The 25894-nt window shown below is 49.7% G+C and overlaps 1 protein-coding gene across 1 annotated transcript in view; it reads right to left on the bottom strand.

Annotated features, from left to right (window-relative positions):
• SH3BP5 (SH3 domain binding protein 5) overlaps positions 1-25894 on the bottom strand; it is a 75114-nt gene that overhangs the window by 1568 nt on the left and 47652 nt on the right. The window contains exons 4-8 of the mRNA XM_012766928.3: positions 12524-12688; positions 6166-6296; positions 3299-3341; positions 2356-2575; positions 411-671 (exon numbers count right to left, since the gene is read on the bottom strand). Of these exons, the coding sequence (XP_012622382.1) occupies positions 411-671; positions 2356-2575; positions 3299-3341; positions 6166-6296; positions 12524-12688 (820 nt within the window). The remainder of the gene's footprint in view (positions 1-410; positions 672-2355; positions 2576-3298; positions 3342-6165; positions 6297-12523; positions 12689-25894) is intronic.

Consider the following 25894-nt stretch of genomic DNA (forward strand, 5'->3'; position numbering starts at 1 on the left):
AAAATTCCCAGTGTTGCCCACTATATGCATATCCGAGAGGGTCCTCCAGCACATAATTACTCGCCTATTGCTTTCATTCCTTACGGTATTTTATATATTCCTTATCTTTAGAGATGAAGCGTGTCATGCTCATTTTATAGCTGGGAGACAAAACTCTCTAGTGTTTGCCAAGAGGTCTATTCTGATGAGAGACACAGGACCTAAGTTCTACTTTATAGAAGCTGAGTAGAGCCCAGGAGCCCCCAGAACAGCACTTGGAAACAGCCTCAGTAACACCAACGGCACATATACAGAGACCCAGTAATGCAGCTCTCGGGGCACAGCAACCTCGCAAAGGCACACAACAGTACAAAGATCAGGCTGCAAAAGCAGTGTGTCATCTGGGACAGGGACAGAGGACTGCAACTCACCTCGTTCCACCTCACATTCGGGGGAGGAGGCCCCACTGCATTCACTTCGAGGGCCCAACACTGGGAAAATCATCCCAAACTCCGACAGGGAAACAGGGCTGGGCAGATCCAGGCTGCCAGGCCTCACAGCTGCAGGGAACTGGTCAGGCATCTCAGACGGGCTCGTTGGTCCTGAACTGAAGCTGGACACAGACTGGGTTTCTGAGTCATCTTCGGACACAAAGTTGCTACAGTTGTCATCTTCAAAGGCCTCCGAGGCCACTAGGACGAGAGAGAACACCAGTCATGTGGGGTCTGACCCTCACCTCGCTCCTCAGACACCTCCAAAAGTGTTTGCTGCTGTCAGGCTGCTGGACACAGCATGGGGACTGCAGAATTTCTGCCATTGTGGGCACCTGATAAAGGAGTGTGATGTCCCAAGCCTGAAGGTCCAGCCTCTAAAGCAGCTTGAAGGGAAGTAGCTGGCAGTCATATCCCATGGATATCTGTGTGTTAAAATAACCTTACAACTCCCGCCTAGAAATCAGTGTCATTAGGCACTGCCTAAAGATGAAGATGAATTCAGCCATAGATCAGGACCTCTTCACCTCATTAACTCCAACAGATTCACATGTGCACAGGAAGGTTTCTGTAGTGTAGTGGTTATCACGTTCGCCTGACACACATGCACAGGAAAAGGTGCTGGCCCTCTGTAACGTATCCCAAACAAAGCCAGTCAGACTGATGGGCTGCTTTCTTCCAAGGCAATAGAAGCAAAAGTTGCTGGAAGAAACAGCCCTGCCGTTGGGACCTTTTTTAACCTTCCAAGTAACTTCTGATCTCATAAAACACACTCAGAATCTACCTAGATCACTATTTGCTGCAAAAGAACAAAAGTCCTTTACAGTGGTCTGCAGCTTGTGCCTTATTTTGTGGACCTGAATATTCCCAAGGTTTCAAAACCTCTTCAGACTTTAGTGATTTTCCCTCAGCCTACATACAATCCCACTTATTAGATCTTTCCTCCTCCCTTCATCTTTAAAAACAGCCTTATAGCATTCAATAGAGGATTGTTACAAATGATAAGTTCTGTAACGTTGAGGACAGAATTCAGATCCTAACTCCACTACTTGCTGTGTCCTTGGGTCAAGTTACTCATCTCTGAGCTACATGATCCTATCCACACAGGGTTTATATGATGTTATATAATAAAGTAATTCACACATAGCTGTTGCTTAAATTATAATTTCCTTTTCCTTGGACCTGGCACCTAAACATTGGATGGAATTAAAGAACTGAGGAAGGAACCTGGGAAAGAGCCAACAGGGATTATTCCACAGAAAAGGAAACGGAAATATGCAAAGATAGTGTTGTAGGAGTTTTCTTGATTAACATAACAGAAGTCAAACCTCTTATCAGTTTCCAGGGGGATGGTGGTCCTGGGAAAAAAAGGTCTCTGTGGTCAGACACCAGTGAGAGCCACCATTTGCTGACTGCTTACTGGGTGCCAGGCGTTGTTTCATATAATCCTAACCACCACTCTACAAAAGGGATAGTATATAGAAGGTACTACCATTTTACAAGTGAAAAAAAAAAAATGAAATATAAAGTTAAGACCTTGCCCACGCCATGTACTAGCAATGATGTGAAAGGCTGGATTTGAATCAATATGATTCCAAAATCCCTATTCTTAGATAACTTCTCAGAGCCCTGAACATTCCCATGTGTACCTTTGAGTCTCAAGGGTCAAAGTGTAACATTTCCCAAAATTACACAGAATCCTGACTGATGACCACGGTGTTCCATAAAACATAGGAAGTCACCAGAAATAACCCTCAGGCCTCCCTAACTCTCCGAGACCCTTCAGTGATGACCAGAGGGTGGAGACACTGGGACAAGACAGCCCTGGAAGCAGATCGCACAAGCTGTATGATCTCCCCACCTGCCCATGGAACCCCCAACTCACCAGAAACGGTATCTGGCTCGGGCTTGCTCCCTGACAGGTCCTCCACAGATGTGCTACTGCCCTCGGCCCCAACGCCGCAGCCCCGAGGTCCCATGGCACTGGAGCGCCGCCGCTCATGGATCTCATCCGAGATCATCTCCAGGTTCTTCAGGGCCGTCTTGTACTCGCCTTTTGCCAGGGTCAGTTTGGCCTGCAGGTCATCCACGGTCTTCTTCAGTTGCTGGTCAGAACAGGAGACTCAGTAAGTGAAGACTGCCCCTGCTTGCCTTGAAATGCTTTCTGAATGCTAGATTCAAGTACATTTTCTGCCCATCCTTCTACCACAAAGAATTTCCCAAGCCTTGACTGAGGACCTGATAACTGAGTACAGCTATCCATTCACCAGACATAAAACCAGCCACTACCACCACCCCCACTCACATCCAGGTGACAAGCTCTAATATCCAGGAACTCTCACTGGTGGAATAAACCCCATCAGGGAAAAAAATAACCAAACACCTCAAAGTCTCACAGTCTAGCTTCTTGGTCCCCAGTACAGTGGTTCTCAAACTTGAGCTTGCATCAGAATCCCCTGGAGTGCTTGTTATAAAGCTCAGATTGCTAGATTTTAACCACAGAGCTTGTGAGTAGGTGTAGGGTGGGACCTGGGCATTTGCATTTCTATCAAGTTTTCCAGGTGGTGCAGATGCTGCTGGTCCCAGGAGCAAGCTGTGAGATCACTGCACTCTAGTACAATACAAAAGCCGAATGGCAGCATTTGAGAGGTTCAGAGACCACTGAAGACCCAACCAAGACCATTTTAAAGTCTGAAAACTCAGTAAAGAATGTATCTCTCCACTCTCCCTTGTAGCAAATGGGCCATTTGAAAACCTGCTATCACAGAAAAGTGGAGCTTTGAGTACAGAAAAATCCTATCAGCAAACAAAGCCAAAGTCACACATACCTCGAGCTGCACGTAGTACTTTGCCTTGAGTTCAAAATAAGGCCTGCAAAAGACAGGAAGGAAAGCCATGAGTAACATGATACAATGACCATACAAAAGACTCCACAAGATGAATGAGAGGCATTAGCCACAGCTGGCCAGGTCATCCGTCCAGGATTTAATAACACTGCCGAGGACATGAGGTGAAGGTGATGCTCCCAGCTATGGGGCCTGACAGACACCAAACAGCAGCTGAGCTCACCTGGGGCTGTGCTGACAAGAGGCCTATCTCCAGACACGGGGAACCCACACATGCGCACACGTATCCTGGGCACCCTGCACCCTCATTCACTTCCCTCTTTGGGGAGGCTGTTTAGGGCCAAACGGTATGTCCAGCAAGGAAGGCGGCCAGGTCTGCTTTCTGACGATGAGGAGCAGATAAGGCTGGAGAAGAGGATGCTGAAACCCCTCGCCTCTGCTGAGGTTGACTGGGAAGAACAGCACTATTCCCATCACTGAGGTCAGCAGGGCCACCATGATGAGGGGTCTCAAGTCGACCCTCCTGGACTTTGTCCAGGACTGGAGGCATTAGACTGTCGGCAGACCCAGCCACATCATGGGCAAGAGAGAGGACAAGAAATGCCAACATCCTACCAGTGGCCTGGGTTCTGGGTCAGCCAGAAGAGCCTGGTTCTCTGCAGGAACTTGGGTTTCTGCGCATTAAGAGCAGGGGTCCTCAAACTTTTTAAACGGGGCCAGTTCACTGTCCCTCAGATCATTGGAGGGCCAGACCATAGTTTAAAAAAAAACTATGAACAAATTCCTATGCACACTGCACATATCTTATTTTGAAGTAAAAAAACAAACAGGCAAAAACACCCACGTGTGGCCCGCGAGCCATAGTTTGAGGATGCCTTATTAAGAGTAATCCAATGCTTTATTGAGCTGTCCATCCTCCACAAATCTTCCCAATCCTGCATCTTGAGGATCCAGATGGATGACAAGGACCTTAGGAGACTACCATTGATGGGTATGGAAGATCTGAGACATGGGAAAAGAATGGGGTGTGCAGGCTCTCTCGCGACCAAAAGGAGTGGCCATCAGCCTGCTCAGGGTGTGGAGAGCGTGAGTGGGCTTGGGAGAGCAAAGGGAAGGTGTCCAGGCAAAAGGAACGTGAGCACCCACGCCAAGGATGGAGAACAGGAAGCAGAGTGTGACCAAAGTGAGGGTTAGAGAGGCAGGGTGGGCATGGAGGAGGCCTGGAAGCCAGTCCATGGAATGCACAGTTCTACATTTTATCCTGTAGCTAGACAGGAGCCACCCGCTTTGGGATCTGTCCCTACATTCTTCTCAAGCACTATAAGGCTGGCAGAGTACAGTCACAGGATTCATTTTCTTAAACAGGTTAATTCATGAGCAATGTATATGTGATATGTGTGCAGGTGGGTTGGGAACTTTTGAGAAAAGATCCAACACATTGATACCAAAGGAAGCAGCATCCAAAGCTGCTCCTCCAGCTCCCTCAGGTATTGCCATACAGTTGATGTCTTTGCTTGCCCAGGGCAGACCCAGGTACTACAGCAACCCTCCCCTCATCAAGAAAATTGCCACGTACACATATATCTGTAATTGGCTTTCAACAGGTCAGCCCTGACACACACACCAAAAACCAAGTCAAAACAAAAATGTACCAATTAAGTGCAGTAGCAAATGATTAGACGTTATTCTGCAGTGGTATGTTCACATGTATGTGGAAGGGAGCAGGTAGGAATCGAAGACAAGCCCAGGGGAAGGTGCCAGGGTAGTAGAGACCAGGGGAGGATGAAATACTTCACAGATCCTCTTTCCCATTGTGCTAGCACCTTCCCCTCAACTGGTGGAGGGCTGGCCATCTGCCAAACTTCCAGTTGACCAGCTAGGACTGGCATCTACTGCCCCAAGGACAGGCATTCAGTAGCCCTGAACACACATTCTGCTCTAAGCCTGTCTTTGGCTGTTGGGTCTAGGCCATCCCAAGTCCTACTCCTTTTGCTTAGAGGCCCAACAATTGGGAATGAATTAGGGGGCTTATCCACAACCAAGAGACACAGCTGTGTTGCCTACCAGGATCATTATTATATAAAAATATAGAAAGTGATAGTGAGAAAAGAATTGAAAAAAACTATTAAAACCAGTCTTACAGCATTTCATCAGCTCTTGATCCGCAGGGAACATGTGTCCTGTGAACACAGGTCATCTCCCCTGTGCTGATAGGTAAACTGAGGGACAGGCTCTGTCAGCCACAGAGCCAAGGGTACAACCTGAGTTTCCTAGATCCCAGGCAATGGGCCCTTTAGCAGTTTGCTTTTGGCCAGGCGTAGTGGCTCATGCCTTTAATCCCAGCTGAGGAGGAGGATCGCTTGAGCTCGGGAGTTTGAGACAAGCCTGAGCAAGAGCGAGACCCGTCTCTACTAAAAATAGAAAAAAATTAGCCAGGCAACTAAAGATAGAAACAAAAATTTAGCCAGGTGTGGTGGCATGCACCTGTAGTCCCAGATGCTTGGGAGGCTGAGGCAGGAGGATTACTTGAGCCCAGGAGTTTGAGGTTGCTGTGAGCTAGGCTGACACCACAGCACTGTAACCTGGGTGACTGAGAGAGACTGTCCCAAAAAAAAGAACAGTTTGCTTTTGAAATTCATGCTTTTGTATCCCCCAAGGCAGTCATATCTAGAGCAGCCCACCCCTCACCATCCTCTGCCTCTGGGGAGGGCAGAGGGCTCCGGTGAGGCCCCAGGGTCTAAGTTAAAGGCTTGCTCGGGCTGGTGCTTAAGCATATGACACACGAAAGGTTGAGAAGATGCGGCAGAGGACAACCACAGGGCCCCACCGGGGGCTGCGCCCAGACTTACTTGGACTTGTTGATGGCTCTCTTGAGTTTCTTCTCCAGCTGCCGCATGCGGCCCATAGCAGCATTGTACCTGGCCGCTGTCTCCTTATGCACCAGCTCGCTCCTTGTCTTGGTCTGCTCCGCCTCCATGACCTTCAAACAATAGCAGAGATCAGCCCAGGACAGCTCCTGGTTGGGGGTATTACTTGTATCATTTTTTTAGAAAATATTTTTTGAGGAAATCAGTGAGCAGACTAAGAATAAACTAACTTCCTAATAAAATTGTATTATTTTTTCCTATTGATTTTATTTTTCTTTTTTTTTCCCCCAAGACAGAGTCTCGCTCTGTTGCCCTGGGTAGAGTGCAGTGGTGTCATCATAGCTCACTGCAACCTCAACCTCCTGGGCTCAAGCCATCCTCCTGCCTCAGCCTCCCGAATAGCTGGGACTACAGGCATGCACCACCAAACCAGGTAATTTTTCTATTTTTTTTTTTCCCTTTTTTTTTTTTTTTTTTGAGACAGAGTCTCACTTTTTTGTCCAGGCTAGAGTGAGTGCCGTGGCGTCAGCCTAGCTCACAGCAACCTCAAACTCCTGGGCTCAAGCGATCCTTCTGCCTCAGCCTCCCGAGTAGCTGGGACTACAGGCATGAGCCACCATGCCCGGCTAATTTTTTATATATATATCAGTTGGCCAATTAATTTCTTTCTATTTATAGTAGAGATGGGGTCTCGCTCTTGCTCAGGCTGGTTTTGAACTCCTGACCTTGAGCAATCCGCCCGCCTCGGCCTCCCAAGAGCTAGGATTACAGGCGTGAGCCACCGCGCCCGGCCTAATTTTTCTATTTTTAATAGAGATGGGATCTTGCTGTTGCTCAGTCTGGTCTCGAACTCCAGACTTCAAGCGATCCTCCCACCTCGGCCTCCCGGAGTACTAGGATTACAGGCATGAGCCACTATGCCCTGCCCTATTGGTCTATTTTGAAAAAGCCCTGTCAGACAGAGAAGATTGAAATTGCTCTGGCAATGACTGGGGAAAAAAATGGAAAAACAAAAATCAGAAAAATCTGTAATGTTTTCTGATTCAACCAATGTTACCTTCTTCTGCTCAGGCCCCCTGGCTCTAAGAGCCACTTTCAAGTCCTTCTGCTTCCTTCTTGGAGCAAAGGCCTGACACACAGGCAAAGGGCCAGAGAGCACCACTGGGAACTGAAGAGACGTCAAGGAACTGGAAGAATAGCAAAACTAAGAACTAGCAACGCCAGGCACAACAGCAGTCAAGCCAACGAGGCAATCCTGATTTTAGCTGTTTGGTCCTTTCCCAAATATCCTGAATTAGCTGGCTGCACATACAAGAATCCAGGATCCAGAAGAGTCAAACTTTAAAGAATTAAATTAAAACCCAGTCAAAACCCAGTCATTCAGAGCCAGGGGCAGTGGTTCATGCCTGTAATCCTAGCAACTTGGAAGTGTGAGGTGGGAGGATCACTTGAAGCCAAAGGTTCAAGACCAATCTGGGCAATATAGGGAGACTTCGTCTCTGAAAAAAAAAAAAATTAAGAAAAATTAGCCAGGCATGGTGGTGCATGCCTGTAGTCCCAGCTACTCAGCAGGCTGAGACAGGAGGATAACTTGAGCCCAGGTGTTTTGAGGCTGCTGTGAGCTAAGACTGCACCACTGCACTCCAGCCTGGGAGACAGAACAAGACCCCATCTCTTTAAAAAAAAGTCATTCCAGTTTTGGGGGTCACAAGAAGGTCACAAAAATTCATTACCAGGAGACTAGTCAGAGTTCTGGTGGGAATATTTTGTTAAGCCTGTTGATAAAAATGAATTTAAGAACCAACAATTAAGGGCCCTCAATGGCCAAAAACAAAGCAGCTCAAAGGCACATTCTCAGAGCCATGGGCAATGCTAGTTCTCTCCTTGCTAACCCAAAGAAAGGCGTGAGAACATGGGCTGCATTGAGGAAAGAGAAAGGCAATAAATGACAGTTTAGGCCACATAAGCAATTTGCAATTTCCTTCCCCATCTTCTACCTGCAACTCACACAGCATCATAAAATGAACCGGAAAGACAGGAGTGAGGTTAGGCTAAAGGACTATTCTGTTTTACCTGAGGAGCACCAGAGAGGAGCCCCGAGGGCCCAGTTACTGATCCACACTCTGGGACTACAGCAGGACAATTTCAGGAGGGCACAACTATCTCTTTCACTCAAGGTTAAAAGGTGAAGCTCACAGAAAGAGGTTGCTAACATCTTACCATTTTCTCCAGACAATGGCCACAGTCAGCTCTAGGATAGTTTATTCACTCATTTATTACTTATAATATGGATTAAAGATGTCAGGAAAAATTATGAAAGACTTTGATATGGGCATAAAATTACAAAGTGTCCTGTCTAGGGTACCCTTCCAGGTTATATCTGACTTTGTCTTGGGGCTATTTTATAACCCTGACAGTAATACAAATGATTCTTACCCAGAGAAATGAAACTGAATTATGTCCTGGTAGAGATGTAATTGATTACTGACTGCCCTATAATGACCAACTTGACATTTGTTTATATATGCATTTCAGCATTCCTGATTTTCTGTGTTTTTTTTTTAATTCTTTTAAGAATCCAATATTCTCAAGAATTGTTATAACATCTTATTGGTTCCCTCCCCCTTAATGAGTTAAATAAAATCTTTTGACACAAGAACATTTTATAATTGTATCACAATTATGTACTTTTAAGAAGTTCAATGCATATCTTTTAACAAAGGTATCAATGCTTGGGATAGTTTTTAAAATAATAAAAACAAAGAGAAGAAAAGTAGGAGGGAACAGAGCTCAGCGGGCATGAGGTGACATACTTGCTAAAATGACTTCTGGAGCAAGAGCCAAAGGGCTGGGAGAATCCTTTCTCTTTGCTTCTGTCATTTCCACAAGGAAACAAAATGTGCTAAAAAAATATCTCATGCCTGACATTTGGGGAAACAGCAGTAACTCCTCAGACTTAAGTCTTAAGCTTTAATGATTTACTGGTCTTACCTTTATGAAAACTGGAAACCCCAAGCTTATCAGACAGACAAAGACCACATAGTGGAGGTGATCTGTCCCATTACAAAAGGATCCAGTGCAAGGTTCACATTTAAGAAGTTGCCTGAATGCATTTTAAATAGACTCTGATTCATAAAAGCTGTAAATTGAGGCTCCTGTACAGAAACAGTCCTCTGCAAGAAACAGGGTTCTCACTAGCTGCACTCGGGCCCTCGCATTCTATCTCGGCCCCTGGGCTGCAAAGGCTTTCTAAAACGAAACACTGTGAAAGCTTCATGCACTTGGCAACAGACTGAGGAGGTGGCCAGTACTTCACTATGCCCTGCCTCACTCATATCAGGCCATGTCACCATATCCTGTCCCAGTCTACCCTTCCTCACATGTACACACAACCTCCAAATCTTGGAAGAGACCCCTACACAAACACACACACATTCAGCTTCCTGCCTCAAGGGAGAAGGCCACCAAGCATTTTGCCTTGGTGATGTCTCCTAGGTAAACAAAGAACTCTTCCACCTGCAGCCTAGAGACCAGGCATTGGTATGGGGGTAGGGCAAGGGAGGAGTAAGGCGGCACAGGGACAGGTGTGGCAGACTGGAACCACCACCCCCTCCCAGAAACCCCAGAGCAGCCAGGTCCTGACGGCCCAGGGAGCATGGGCTCAGCCCCGGCTCCTGCTCATGACAGCCCACAGAAAATATCAGTAGCACCTTCTTTCCTGGGTACCACTTGGGTACAGAACGGGTGTGCCAGCCTGGCTGAGCACAGCCTCCTCACTGGGTCTCACGCCAGAAGAATGACCTGACCTGACCCGACCAGAGGACATCCACCGGCTTTCCACCCTCAGTTACATTCATGACATTTCTTCCCAACACCACAGAACTAAGATCAGGGTCCTCCTCTGCCCAGGGAAGGCAGTGTCGCTGTGTCCTCAGAACCTTGACCAGCTCCTTGCTGATTCTTACCACGTCCCTGGGCCAGTGGGCCCCAAGAAGGCGCTTCTCACCACCGTGGGGAAGGGGGGTGGTGTGAGCCCACCGACATCAAGGGGGCTGCCCTGAGCAGCTCCACACCTGCCACCCAGCTCGCACCCACCGCAGGAGCAGGAAAAGGGGCTGACTCCACGCCCTGTCCTCTCCGGCAGCCACCTGCTACCGGCTCACGAGCACTTGGTACCTCTCCCTTTCCAAGTCAAGTTACCCTCTTCCTCTATCTGAGCTCTTTCAGCAGCCATCAGAAAAGCCACTCTTCCCTCCCAGGATGCCAGCCCTTCTCTCTCCCTTAGGATAAAAAGCCAACACTTTCCCACTGGGGAGCAGCAGGGACCTGGGCCCTGTGCCCTCAGGAGGCCACTCAACTGCAGGCGTGGCAGCTCTGCCTGCCTCACACTGTGCGTGTCTGCCAGAGCCCTCCGCAACCCCAGCACCGCGCAGAGAACTGCTCCCTTGTCCCTGCCTGAGCTATTGTGTGTGGCCTAACAGAGCACGCCAGGACTCCTGACCTCTCCTAGTATTACTGGCTTCAAGCATGACTTCAAAGGTAGCTGCTCAATGTCCCCACGGGAAGTGAGCTGGAAAGGGGAGGAGCCCCATAGATGGCCTCAGGCAAGTAACGTAGGACGCCAGTGTTCTTCCGCTGTGCCTAGAGGGACCATGTGTCCCAAACTGGTGCCACTGCCATTTCTTCAAGACAGTAACACTTCACTTTCTTTGAAAGAAGAGGGAGATGAAGCTCCCTTCTCCTAAAGAAACAAGCTTCCTAGAATATCCAGAAGCCAGACAGGGCAGGGACATTAGGCCCTTCGTCAAGCAGCTTTCAGCAAGCAGAACGTGCTGTGGGGTGTGGGAATGGTCAGCATGAGCCCCACTGGGAGACATGCTAAATGAAGAGAGTTCTCAGATACCTGGTGCTGGTTCAAAGCCAAATACATGAGTGTCTGTCCCAGAGGAAGAACTACATTCTGTGTCATCCACAATCAGAGAGCACCTCCTGTAGTCTGAGTTTCTGAATGATGCAGGGACAGGAGGGGAAAGCTTTGCCACAGGCTTCGTGTCTTGCTTGTGTCAGTTTTGAACTCAGCAGTTCAACGAGAAGCATTTCTAATCTATTCTACTCTGAAGGAATCTGGGAAGAGCAATACCAGCCCCAATGTGGAAATCCTGGCCTGTGACCCAGAACGCCTGGCTAATCTACAGAAGATGCCGCCATGATCAAGAAAACCAAATGACTGGGCCCTTTCTTTCGGTGGCCAGAGAGGGCACATATCGGCTGACCCTCCCAGGCCCCTATGAAGGCCTACACGATCTCAGGAGTCCAGAGCCATCCTGTACAGCCCCACAGGTTGTGCACTGCACAACTCCACAAGGCACTATTCCCAAAGACTGTCGTGCGAATGGTGCCCTGGGTTGTGTGATGTGGAGCCCCTGGGGACACCACTCCTTGAGAGGTCCCCCACCATCCACTAAGGCTCCAGGACTTAAAAAAAAAAAAGATATCCAAAGCAGAAACATGTTTTGTTCATCTTTAAAGAACTGATTAAATGTTGTTGGAAATGACTTCTTATAGGCTGATAAGAATTTCTCTAGCTGGTGTGCAGGGAGGGCAAAAAGAAAGGGTGGCTTCATCTTTCCTTTTGTCTTGGAAAAAAGGACTCTCCTTTTTCTTGTCCTTTTCCTACCAGGCTTTAGCTTGTAAATTTCCAAGATTTCCAACTTCCCCTTCCATTTCTCATGAGATGACCCAGAAAAGCTGGTCCCAGTCCACACACCCACTAGGGGGCAGGAGGCTCAAGACCATACATACAGCCCGGCCAGAAGAACCTCAGGCTTCAGGGAGAGGTGGTATAAAGTCAACACAGATTTGACTCCAAATCATTTGTGTGCCAGGCTTTCTATTTAAGGAAGCACAAGGTCATCTTGAATTATGACATCCCCTAGGACCTGAGCCACTGTGACAGGAGACACATTGAAAATCGAGGTTGCTACCAGCATTAACGCCTACATTTTCCATTTCAGCCCACAGGCAGACTCTCAAGGGCGTCACCAAGACCCCTGGCAGGCCCCAGGCCCACATCACCCCTCTGTCCAGGCCCTTAGCTGGAGCTGCTGATGCCAAGCAGCTCTACCTGTCACTGGGTGACTGTCATCCCTGAGCACGGCTTAGTGCCAGGCCCAGCCAAAAGGCCACATGCAGGTGGCAACCTGTGACTTTCAGAGTGTTTTTAGGCAACCCACCTGGGAGTCGAGTCTGTTACCTCTGCTTGAGGGGACCCGCCACCCACGCGTGTACACAAACGCAGACACTCCCCTCAGCGTGCACACCCGCTGCGTGTGACTCATACCCTCTGAGTGGCGTGATTCAGCATCTCCTGCCAGGCCGAGTCGAACTGCCGCTTGTCATCCTCCAGCAGCCGCTGCTCGGCCAGGGAGATGGTCTCCTTGGCAGCACGGAGCACCTCGGTGGCCCTCTGGAAGTCCTGAGTGGCTTTCTGCGCTTCCAGTTGAGCCTGCAAGAGAAAGATCCCTCGTGAGGCCTTAGGAAATGGCAGCAGCTGCCCGGGGCCCATAGCACCTTTCAAGAAATGAGCATTCCAAGGCCTGGGACATGCTCACATCTGTCTCTCCACTCCCGGAAAAGGCCTGGCCCCTGTAGGTCCTTGTAAATGCCGGATGGGGCACCGGATCAGTGAGCAAACAACTCTCCAGTCCAGGACCCAGCGGGTCAGATAAACTTGTCAGCCCTAGGTCAGGATCAGACGCCACCACCAGCCCCTCGTGGGATGGGGACATCACATGGCCTTTCTCAGAAGCCCTGGCTCCCTAACGAGACCAAGGTGGAGACAGTGGTCCTGACACCTTCCCTGCCCACATCTGTGGCTCGATTCAGGGCATGTCACAACCAGAAAGGACCCCGGGGGTCCAAAAGCTTCATCTTCCAGAAAGGAAACTGAGGCTGGGAGTCCAGAGCCTTCCCCAAGATCACAGATCTGGTTAGGAGCAGAGCTGTGACCAGACTCCAGGCAATGTGAGTCCCAGCCCAGCACTGTCAGCCTGCCAGACAGTGCCCCGCTCAATCACAGGCACTGACACCAGCACCGGGCCAAGGATGGCACCAGGCATGTGAAGGGAGGGACCTAATTGTAACAGTCCCTGCTCTCAAGGAGCATCAAGCAGGAGAATCAACATAAATTTGGCTGATCACGTGTCTAGAGCTGCCACCAGCCACGTGTGGCTACTGAGCATTTGCAATGTGACTAATCCAAATAGAGTGTAAAACACCCCTAGTTTTAAAGACAGTACAAAAAAATGTTAAATATAATTTTTATATCAATTACATAATGAAATGACATTTTAGATCAAATTAATTGCACCTGTGTTTTTACTTTTTACTGTGACTATTAGAAAAATTCCATAGATGACTCACATTCATGTCTTGTGGACAGCAGACACCACCCCCCACCCCAAGAGTGTGCCATATGGTTGCAATTGTGTGACTGCATCAGAAATCGGCAATGAGGCTGGGCGTGATGGCCCATGCCTGTAATCCTAGCACTTTGGGAGGCAGGAGGACCACTTGAGGCCAAGAGTTTGAGACAGCCTGAGCCACTCAGTGAGACTCCACCCTCTACAACAAATAGGAAAATTAGTCGGGCATGGTGGCATGTGCCTGTAGTTCCAGCTACTCAGGCAGGAGGATCATTTGAGCCCGGGAGTTTGAGGCTGCAGTGAGCTATGATGATGCCACTGCACTCTAGCCCGGGCTACAGAGTGAGACCTTGTCTCAAAAAGAAAAAATCGGCAACACACTATGGTCATCATGCTCTACAGGTTCACCTTGAATATCCCCCCCCCCCCAGAGCACAAACCAGCCACTGCCAAAAGCGGACTTGGGGATCTGGCTGACTAAGGGCAGCATTCCGCCTGCCCACGCGTGGTCAGCCAGATCCCACCTCAGTTACAGAGCCCTGGTGGGACACCCCTGGGGCAGCCCCTGGGACTCGAGAAGAGAGGGGAACAACAGGGACTCCACCCTTCCGCACAGCAATTCCCATGTGACTCAGAGGAAGTGTTCAGAAACCACAGGGCTGAGGACGCTTTGTAAAGAAGGTTAGTAGGGAGGGAGAAAAATCAGGAACTCAGAGCACACCCGGTTCCAGAGCAAAGAACAGCTTTGAGACCTCATGGCTACCACCACTCAGTGACCACATACTGTGTGCCAGCCCCAGACCCAACCCTGCAGGAGATGACAATCTGATCATGGAGCTGACGTGGCAGGGAGAGGACATTCAGAAGTCTGTAACACGGTGCTGTATCTGAAAGTGCCACAGGAGGGAGGAAAATGACTTCCAGTAGAGAAGACCAAGGAAGGCTTCTTGGAGGAGGACTGAGGACAGGGCTGATTGGAAAATGCAGGGTGCTGGTGGGTCAGAAGGAAGCCTTTCAGACTCTGAAAACATATTAGGAAACGCAGTATCTACAGGAAATTTGACAAAGCCTTGGATCAAACTTCTAAAAAGGAGTCAAGAGTGGAAGCCTTGAATGAATACCAGGCTAAGCCTCCAACCAAAGTGGCTCATGGACTTGCCTGCTGCCACCCACCACATGGCCCCTGGTCCACTCAGGTGTGGCTCAGCTACACAATGAGGACAGGGACACCTACCCTCTGCAGAGCTGACCACCAATTCGCTAAGTACAGTAAGAAAATCAGGCCAGGCAAGGCGGCTCACGCCTGTAATCCTAGCACTCTGGGAGGCCGAGGCGGGCGGATTGCTTGAGGTCAGGAGTTTGAAACTAGCCTGAGCAAAAGCGAGACCCCATCTCTACTAAAAATAGAAAGAAATTAATTGACCAACTAAAAATATGTATACAAAAAGTTAGCCAGGCATGGTGGCACATGCCTGTAGTCCCAGCTACTTGGGAGGCTGAGGCAGGAGGATTGCTTGAACCCAGGAGTTTGAGGTTGCTGTGAACTAGGCTGACACCAAGGTACTCTGTCTAGCAACAGAGTGAGACTCTAACTCAAAAAAAAAAAAAAAAAATGACTCAATAAAAAAAGAAAATCAATGTCTCGGGGCCACCCCTCCCCAACTCTTGATGCAAAAAGACAAGGTCAAGCCTCAGGCCCCTGTGAAGAGCTGCACAGATCACTGATTAAGGAAATTCCTGGCTAACATTCCATAAGCAAGGACATGCAAACTGTACCTACATCTAGCACCTAAAGCTAACGCCTACCCCATTCCACACTATAAGAATGAATTACAAGTCTATCTCACAGCTGACAGAACTGGAGACGAGACAGAATCAGACATGCTTCCACCTACCCCAGAACATCTACATAACAGATGCTTCCTTCACTCCCTTATTTTATGTCAAATGTAGATTTCCTGGGCCTCATAAGAATGCAACCACTTTGCCTCATCCTCTCCCCTGTTCCTTCTCTCTATATCTCTGCATGCCTTTAATATGCTGAAGGTTCCAACTTCCCTTTCGGAAAAACACCCACCGCTCGTCTGTGGTTCGTGTTTTTCCTAGGTGGATCCTTGCAATCTTAGCTTAATAAACCTTCACTGATTGAGATTTTTGCCTCATTTACTTAGTCAACAGAAGGAAGGAGACAGTACAACGTGCCCTCAGCAGTGCAACTCACCCCTCCCTGCCCCGTATCTGAGGCACATCTGTGGTTCTTTCCCGTGAGGACAACACTCCGGTCCACCTGCCCAGGCAGGTACAGGGAAAGGGTGGCATCACGGGACCTGCTACTTTAAAGTCCCCCCCCCTCCACCCATAGATAGCCTCTTCTACCTCCAGGCTTCAGACCAACGCCAGGGGACAATAATGAATCCCACAGGATCCCAGCATCCAGAATAGGATTTGTATTTGTTTTTAAGAAATCTTAGTATTTCAATGCATTGACATTTAAGTGTAAACTCTCTTCCCCCAGGTCTCCCTGCTTGAATTATGGACCTATTCTTTGTTCAAGAAAAGATGCTCTCGTGAGGACCTTCTAGAAAGTGGATGGTGTACCACAAACCCACCCAGCAACTCTTCACACCCTCAACCATGCACCTGATAAGTTCCAAATGAGGGAACTAGATCTCTGCAAAGAGGGGAAAGAGGAAGCCCATCGGAAGCAGCATTTGAGAAGAACATGCTCTCCATCAAAGTCCTGAAGAGTTTCTGAAGTTTCCACAAGATCCCTTCTCTCCCGTACAGTGGCATCAGAAACATGTTGCCTTGTCCTATCACAGGTCCAACTAAGATGAGTGTTCCTTCCACACTTAACCCACAGACACCAGATGTCACCTCTCCATCATTCATCTGCATATTCATTCACTCAAGTAGGTGTTGTACACCTGTCCTGCACCCGCCATCTATTCTCTCCGACCTGTCTTGGTCTCGGGTTGAAGCAAGGTGCCGCTGGCCCTCACCACAGCTAGTGCCCTTGTTACTGAGCACCAGCTAATGAGAGGTAAATGGACACAGAGTGAGACTTCCAAGAGGGCTCTTGTTATGGACTGAATGTTTACATCCCCCCAAAATTTACCTATTGAAGCCCAACCCCCAATGTGATTGCATTAAGAGGTGGGGTCTTTGGGAATTAGGGTTAGATGAAGTCATGAGGGTGGGACCCTCACAAGGGGATTTGTGACCTTGTAAACTCTCACCCTCTCTCCCTTCACACGCACCAAGGACACACCATGTGAGCTCACAGTGAGAAGGCAGCCATCCAAAAGCCAGGAGGAGAATCTTCGCCAGACACTGAACCTGCTGGCACCTTGATCCTGGACTTCCCAGCCTCCAGAACTGTGAGCAGTAAACATCTGCTGTTGAAGCCAGCCATTCCATGGTATTGTGATAGAGCAGTCTGGGTAGACTAAGCACAGACAAGAAGTGGGGAGCAAGAAGTGGGGAGCTGCTGTACCAAATGCCTAAAACTGTGGAAGCAGCTTTGGAACTGGGTAATGGGTAGAGGCTACAAGTTTTGAGCTACATGCTAGACATCACATTTCATAAAACATTTTCCAAAGCTAGATACACGAGAAAGGACCAGGCAGGAGCACACAAGGAAAGGGAGCATCCTACTGTACCCTCACCAGCAGGATATAGTCCCTTCAACAATTATTAAGTATAATACTTCCTGGAGGCTAAGCTCTGACAGGGAGGGGGCCCACCCCTAAACAAGGGAAGGCAGACACGTCCCTTACAAACGCTAATACAAGACAGACCATGGCAAGTGGTGCAGCTGGAAGTGCAATGGGAATGTAGGGAGGGGAAAAGCTATCTGTCAGATTCCTCAAAGGAGGAGGATGCCAGTATCAGGCTAGGCCAGGCAGATGCAGGAGGCACCAGAGTCTGCCCACGTTTCTAGGGAGAGTCTAGTGCCAAGATTGCTTCCCAGTGTCATCATAGGACACATGGCCTCCAAAGTCAGACGCCAACTCAGCAATCCCAGAGAGCGCCAGCTACCTGGTTCTCACCATCATAGGAAAGACAACAGCTGGAAATCTTTGGCACCACTGATAACATTTACCTTCAAATCCCAACAAAGGACCCAGGCCCGAGTATGAACGCATTGTTAGAATAAGGGCGCTACGCTCCTAGGCTCCATAAAGCGCACGGGTCCCGCGGTGGTTTGCACGCAATGGAGAAACCCAACAAGCAAACAGAAGAGGGGAGGCCCTGCTTGTAACAGGGCCGACGTGGAAAGCGTTAGTTTGGTCTGAGGTGTAAGACGCAAGACGGGAAAAGTTTTAAATAGCTTCATGACTCATGGACACTAACAGCTTTCATGGAAACAGCCCCGTGGAGAGAATTTTAAGAGGCTGCTCATGAATGAATTTGATAAATGACCTTCATCAGACACCGGCCTGTGCCAGCTGTGACTGTGAGGCACTCAGAAACGCGTGGGTGTTCCACAGAGTGTCATCGGCAGACGGGGGTGGCAGAGAGGCTGCAGCCACGCCGCTCTGACCCGGCGCCCACTCGAGCCCACAGCTGCTCTCAGGGAGGAACAAGAGCATCTAGACGTCTGCAAAGGTACCAGGCAGAAGGACGTTTCAAGACCACCCAGTTCCAGCCCCTCACTTTTCAAAGAAGGACTCAAAATAGGTGATGTCACACAGCCATTTAGTGGCCCGCCAGAGCTAGAAAACCAGAGTCTGGGGCTATTTCTGCTCCACCATACAGTGGCTGCCCCCCAGGGTGACTCTGGCATTAACAAAATTGCTGGACAACTGCACGGTCTGCCTGCCAGCAACACACGGCAAGAAGAGCTGCTAAGGCACCAAGGACAAGACGGGAACTCAGAATGTACCCGGGACTGCCGCCTCCCGCCTGCGGCTCCTGACGCCTCATGCGGCTCTCGCTGACACACCAGCCAGTTAGCGCCAGAAACAGGACAAGAGGAGGGTGCCCACAGCCACACTCTAGCAGGTGGTGGCTCCAAGCCAGGAAGAGCACCCGCTAGACTAATCTAGTACCCAACTCCCAACAAATCCGTAAGTCTGGATACAGATGATTACAAAGAACAAAACAATCAGAGCAGTTATTATTTTAGCGTTTATTCTGTGCCAGATAATGTCTATATATAAGATGTTCTGAGTATACCACCTCATTTAAATCTCAAAATAACCCTAGGAGGTCAGTCCAATGATCATCCCTACTTTATAAAGGAGACTAAAGCTCAGAAGGGTTAAATAACCTGCCCAAGATTACAGTGCTACCAAGGATGGAGTCAAGATTCAAGCCTGGCCCCGAGCTGTCATTGCAAACTTCTACTAAATGCCACCTGTTGGGGCTGCAAACTCCTGGCAAAGAAGCATCAGGCAAGCTAAGCCCGGCCCTACTTCTTTACACTAGCCAAGGCCACGGTGGCCACTGCCACATGGATCAGGATGGGTAGGGAGGTTTGCAGAGAGCGTGAGTGAGGAGCCGGGAGGAGGGCCCGCTGCCATGAGAGCCAAGCTGGTCCACAGCCTGGGCGGCGTGTGTATGTGTACATATAGCAAGTCTAGAGAAGCTGGTCCCAAACACCCTGTGCTTCTCTGAGCTCAACTTCTTCTACACCCTACTGCACTTCCTTGCCTGCTCTAAGGAACCACCTGGATCCCACTCATAGGGGAGCCAGGAGGAGGGAGGAGACAGGAAGCACCAGGCAGTCAACATTTCTCCATCTTTTAAAAGCATGCACCTACTCTGAGGGCTGGCCTTCCCTCCTGCTTCCCAGCTTCCTTGAAACCCAAAGAGACTTCCTGTGGTTACTTAGGAACAAGTGCCCCAATGTGCACACCATCCCCCACCCCCACCCAGCACTTGGCCACAGCAACAATGGAGCAGTAAAAGGCTCCCGGAACCCCCCCAGATGCCAGGACATGGACTGGGAGGGGGAGTGCTCCACTTTCTTCTAGAGAGGGCTGGAAAGACACCAGCCAGGGAAGCAGAGGCTGCTCCAAGAAGTCAGCAGCCAGCCTGCAGGCAGCAAGGGGCAGCAGAGCCCTGGAGGGAGGGAAGCCTCAGGGGACAGATCCCAGCCCCACAGGGGCAGGCCAAGGTCCCGGCTGGACAGGGGCAACCACTCGCCAGGAAGCCGCCTGTCCTTTTTAACTTGATATAGTTTTGTCTTTGCCTCTTTACAGCAAATATAGCAGGCACTGCTGGAATGAGCCCATCCCCCAGCTAGAAGCTCATGAAGGTAAGTCTCGGATTCCTTTCCAACCCAATGGGGAAGACAGAAAGCTTCTGAAAGCATGGCCACCACCCCATGGGTGTCAGCGAGGGAGAGATGGCCAGGACCAACACCCAAGTGCACAACAAAAACAGTGTCCATCTCGGCTTCATTAAAGCTGCGGTTTTCTGCCCGTCCTCTGTGGGGGACTGGCTGTAGACATGAGCCTCTCCCTTCCAAAGGCGCCCGTCCTGTCCTGGCACTCCCCTCGCACTCCCAAATGGGGTTCATTCAAGACTGGCCAGAGACAGGTACCTGCCAGTTTGATAACACCACTTTGCCCCTGGGGATGTTTTGGATACATTTTAATCCAAATTATCCCAGAATAAATTTTCATTTGAAAGCATTTTGTAGAGAGAATTCCATGAAGCCCATTTTAGTTCCTTGATTATTTTTCATATCGTGTTTCTAACTTTTTGTTTTTATTTGGTCAAAATTATTTTCATGAGATCAGTTCCTTTCTATTTCCAATCAGCAGATTTGATCCATTAAACAGTTTCATCCATATCAACCTTTACTTAATTACAGCTTGTGCCACAGAGATTTTCCATTATTTCTATACAACTCAACTTTTCCGAATCGGTTTTTTAAAACATCTAAGACTTTGTCAAACATACCAGACATCATTTTTCAGTCATCTCCAAAGGTTACTGTGTACAGTCTGAGCCACTGTCCGTGTGATATTGTGTTGATTATTTCTCCCAACAATGTTTATTGTAATGAGAGATCCATGGTGTGTATTTCTAGAAAACCGCAAAAAGGTGTAAGACACAAGGAGAGCTGGCTGCCGGGTCTGTGGGTGGCTCTTGCAGCTCTTTAATATGTCACAGTAGTGTCAAAAGAGCCTCAGGGGGCTAGAAAAATCAAGGTCAAACAGATTTGCTCTGCCCTGAGGTCAAAGACAAGCTATTTAAAAATTAAAAAAAAAAAAGCCATTACTGGCTTCACCATACAGCTGCACAGCTGGGAGTGAGGCGGGTGAGCAAGGGTGGGGGTGACAGACAACCGCTCAGGGGCTGGTCACTGTAGAAGCCAATGACGGACATACAGGACTCTGTCATACCATCCTCTCTACCTTGTAATAACTGAAATTTCTGACCCACCGTCTGGCAGGACAGTCCCAACCACGTGTGGTCACCCAGGGCCTCAGACTAACCAGGGGCAAGTCTGACTCATGGGTTTCAGCTGGGGACACTGGGGAGGTTCAACAAGAACGGAGCCCACTTTCGTTACCTGCTGTGCCAGACACCCACCTGCAATTCACCTCCGGACACAGCACACACGTCCAAGCCCCCCAGAGGGCTGCGCCTTCCGCTCATGCCGAACCTGTCCCTCTGCCCGGGGCTGGCACGCGGAATCTCCCTGAGTCATCTAAAAGCTGCTGGCAGGAGGGGGACACAGGCCTCCTGCTTCGCCAGGGCACAGCCCCCTGCTTATAGCCCTAACCAGCGTATCAAGGCCGCTCAGCCAGCTGGTTTCTGTGACCCCTCCCCACACTTCTGCCCCCTTCACAGTTACTGGCAGCTTACAGGCCTGCCAGCTGCACACAGCAGGGCCTTCGGGAACAGCGCATCCCAGATCAGATCCTTCCTGTTGCTGCAGGGACACGGCAGACGCCGAGCCTCCTCCCACCCACCCTCGCCAGAAGGGTGCACCCACGGCCCTCCTCTGGCTTCTGCTCGCTCTCTCTCTCCTTCTCTCTCTCTCACACTCTCGCTGCCAGGGCTGGGGCCACGTTCCCCCAGCTACAGACCTACCTACCAACGGGCAGGAGCCCAGGGCCAGGCACGAGGCAGTGCCCTGAGCCGGGGGGGGGGGGGGGGGGGGTGGACAGCACCCCAGGGCGCCACCACCAAACCTAGACTCCTGGCCCACAGGACCAAACCACAGGGTCTTGGTATGGAAGGAGACGGAGGCCATGAGGACCGACTGTTTCATTTTACAGATGAAAATTCAGTGAGCCTAACGAGTAAACTGGCCTGCCTGAAGGGACAAGCCTGGGTATTCCACCAACCCCAATCCAGCCACCTTCCCCACCAGCCACACCCCACCACCGTCGCATGCCCCCTCTCTCTCTGCCCCGCAACATACATGGCACGTGCCCCATCTCTCAAATCCTCAAATGCGTGCGCACGTGGAGAGTTCCTCCACTCTGGTGGGTTTCCAAGCTCAGCAGGGCTGTGCCTTCCTCCCTGCAAGTCCATTCGCATGTGTCTTCCATCTCTGCCTTCGCCCCCACACTGTCATTCCCGGGCCCACAAAGCATCAGCATCTCCCAGACACACACACGCGCCAATCAGGGCAGCCACCCCGTCCTTCCGCTGGGATGCATGATGCAGACCCAGCCACGAAAGGTGGCCTGGCCATCGCCCAAGGATTGAGGGAGTTGAGTGCCGCTTTGTGCCACAGGGCCAGGGAGAGCTGGCATCCCGCACGTGGGAAACGCACAGGCTCGGTAGTTACGCCTCTTGACGAACCTTTGCAGCTCACGAGTGGCTGCTGGTTCCTGACGAGGAGGACGGAGCACAGGCACGAAGAGGTGGGTGTATAAAGAACTAGGACGCCAGACAGGAAGGAGCATCTCCTCCCCTCAGCCACAGCTGGGGAGTCAAGGACCTGATGGCATCCGATGCCCTTGGCAAAGCTCTGATCCCGACTCCTACCTCTGTCCCCTTCCTCTCTTTCCCACTGAAGAGCCAGGTGGCCGGCTGCTCCCTCTCCGGGTTCTGCCTGTGTAGGTACTGCCCTCTCCACCTGGTGACTGTGAGCACAGCTGCCAACACTTCCAGGGACTGCTCTCCAGAGACATGGTCCCACCAGCACCACACGGACAAACAGGCCGCCTGGAGCTCCCCGATCCCCAAGGACCCCAGCTCTTAACGCACCACAATTTCAACAAAAGAAACATTGCCATGCCTTGCACAAAGCTGGTACTGATTGACCAGCACAATTGGGCCACTCTGACCCAGCGGACTGTGTTGAGAGAACTGGGAGGAGCAGGGTGTATTCCTGGCACCAGCAATAACCATTGTCTTGGGTCCACAACCTTGAACAAGTCACTAAGCTTCTCAGATTAGAACTCCAAGGCCTTTGTGAACTCCCAGGGAGCCTTAGTTACAGTTCTGGAAACAGCAGGGGCCCACAAGGAACAGTCTGTAATGCAGTGTCTGGCTTAAACATGTGCAAACAGTGAGCCAGCAGGCTCCTTAACCACTGAGATATTTTGCTTTTGCTATCTTTATTGCTGTACATGTTTGCAAATTTTCCATAATAAAAAGTTTACAAAATTGCTTCTTTATACATTTCTTAATCAGCTATTGCTTTGGTATTTATCTACCACATGGTTCTTTCTTTAAAACTATGTCACTGGGTTGAGCAATAACATACTTTGAGGGGGAAAAAAGGAGGACCACCCTAATTATTGAACCAAAAAACAGCTGTTTCCACTCAAATGCTTTAAGCCAGTCACAAGAAAACACATTTTTAAAACAGCTGGGGAAATTTGAAAAAGGACTGGATACTAGATAATATTAAGGAACTATTAATTTTGTTACATGTAAAAATGTGTTCTTTTAAAGGTTCTTATCAAGGCCGGGCATAGTGGCTCACACCTGTAATCCTAGCACTCTGGGAGACCAAGGTGGGAGGATCGTTCACACTCAAGAGTTTGAGACTAGCCTGAGCAAGAGCGAGACCCTGTCTCTGCTAAAAAAAAAAATAGAAAGAAATTAGCTGGACAACTAAAATCATATAGAAAAAATTAGCCGGGCATGGTGGCGCATGCCTGTAGTCTCAGTTGGGCCCAACATTGGCCCCTAATAGCTTGTTAGTGGCTGAACCAACCACTCCAGCTGTCCAGAAGTCCTCATCTCTGATCTCAGTCTTTTCTCTCTCCCTGGCAGAGACAGCACAAGGACAAAAATACACCCAACTTACAAAGACAAAGCACATCATCTGGACAAAGCACTTTCAACAAGTGCCAAAACCAAACTGCAGGCACCTGAACAAGCCCTGCCCCTCCCTGCACTTTTCTTCCACCGCCCTGACAGAGGGAGGATAAAAGGAATTAGGACGCTCAAGTCAGTGACAAGTTGGACTCTCTCCACGCCACCATATGTATGCCCACTTTGCCACATCCTGTGGCCAAGAGTATCCAAAGGCCCGACAAGCCCAGTCTAACCCCTCCCTGGCCCCCAGCTCTGTACCAAGCAACAGATGGGCTCCAAGGAAACCTCTGCAGATGCATCTGGCATGGCTTCTCACCTAGGTCATTTTTAAAGCCTTCTAACTGGTCTCCTAGTTTCCGATCTCATATGGCCAATTTAAACCCCACATGGTACATATTCAGTCTTGCACAAGTGCATTTGGGATAGCTGGTAATCTTTCTAAAGTGCATATCTGATAGTGTCACTCCCCTGCCTAATCCCTCCCCCTACAAAATCGGGCGACAGCACAAGTTCTCAACTCCCACGCACCCAGTGAGACCCAGCCATTCACTCCTGGCTATGGCACATGCCTTCCCTCTGCCGGGAACACACACCCTTTAAGACCCATCTCAGGATGTTCCATCCTCTGAATTCTGGTTCTGCTACATCCTAGACTCATTTGTTGAATAACACTGTCTTCCTTCTGACTTTTCATAGGTTATAAAAAGATTGTCATCCCTCCACCCCTTCCCTCAGAGTGAAGGGTTCTAGTCTCCTAGGCTTCCTGGTTTCCCCCTTTTTCGAACTCCCACTGAGCTTAAATTTCCCAGCACTTGACAGAGAACTCATTCAAAGATAGCCTCACTGCCCAACAATAGCCGAGCACACAAGAGTCTGCAGAACAGCATTTGTGAGAACAGGAACTGTAGTTTATACCTCATCACCCACGACTCTCAGCACAGAGACGAACACACATCCCGCCAAAGCCATTCTCCCGGGTACTTTTGTTACTCTCCATCCCTACCCCCACCCTGGTCTAGAAGGACTAATTTCCAGCTCCTGTGTGCCATTCTGCATGCTCTGCTGAAATGACTGACAGTCTGTGGTTCCTAAGCCACCCACCCAGAACAAGGACCCCAAACTCCTTCAAATCACATTCAGACTATTACACTAATCTAAGGTTTTGAAGATAACCCATCATTCAGGGATATCATTAAGCTCGGCACAGGAAGGCTCACTCTCTGGATTCAGAGAAAAGAGGCAGCTGGAAACAGGCCAGAGCGTCCATCCGTCCTCACCACCTGCCCGCTCAGCTGGACACGCCACATGCCAAACTCTCATGAGCTAATCCTGTGCTCTGCTTGTCTCCACCAGCGACTGCTTTCCAACACACTTGACATAAATGGACTCAAAGCCGTTAGCATCCCCCATGCCTCTGATGAGCAATACCCAAAAGAAATGATGGAAGGGAGTGTCCGTCAACGGCCCCTCCCTGCAGGCCGGGACCTCTTCACTGGCTGTATCGGCCAGGACTGGTCTCCCGCCAGCCAACACCTCGCACACCACTTGGTCTCACTCTCAAGGGGCTGCCCTTGACAGAAGCAGAGGGCACAGCCTTTCTAGACAAAGTGACTTCGGTTAACACCAACTCACTCTGCAACTCGGAAGCTCAGAGCTTTGTATTCCCAGCCTGCAAGCCTGGGAGAGATCCATAAGGGTGTGTGAAGGAAGGAGAGAACAGGAACAGTGGGCCAACTCAGACCCAGGGACAGCAACACACGCTGGATGACAAGACACCTGGCCGGTCCTCCAGGCCCAGGACCCTCAGAGTCAAGGAGCTACAGCACAAGAGTCCAGTAACCCGCAGCCCTCTGCCTTGTGCACAGTACATGCAACTGCTGTGATCTCGTTACAGCAGCACCACCCTAGTGACCTGGGAAGCCTTATGAGACCCAAAATTGTGTTGCTGAATTTTTTAATCCCCCAAATCTAACATAGTGGCTACCACATTGCAATGACTTAAGAAATATTTTTCTAATTAAGGTACCCAGCAATGGTAAAAA

Source organism: Microcebus murinus, chromosome 1 (assembly GCF_040939455.1).
Source record: "Microcebus murinus isolate Inina chromosome 1, M.murinus_Inina_mat1.0, whole genome shotgun sequence".
Taxonomy (NCBI): Eukaryota; Metazoa; Chordata; class Mammalia; order Primates; family Cheirogaleidae; genus Microcebus; species Microcebus murinus.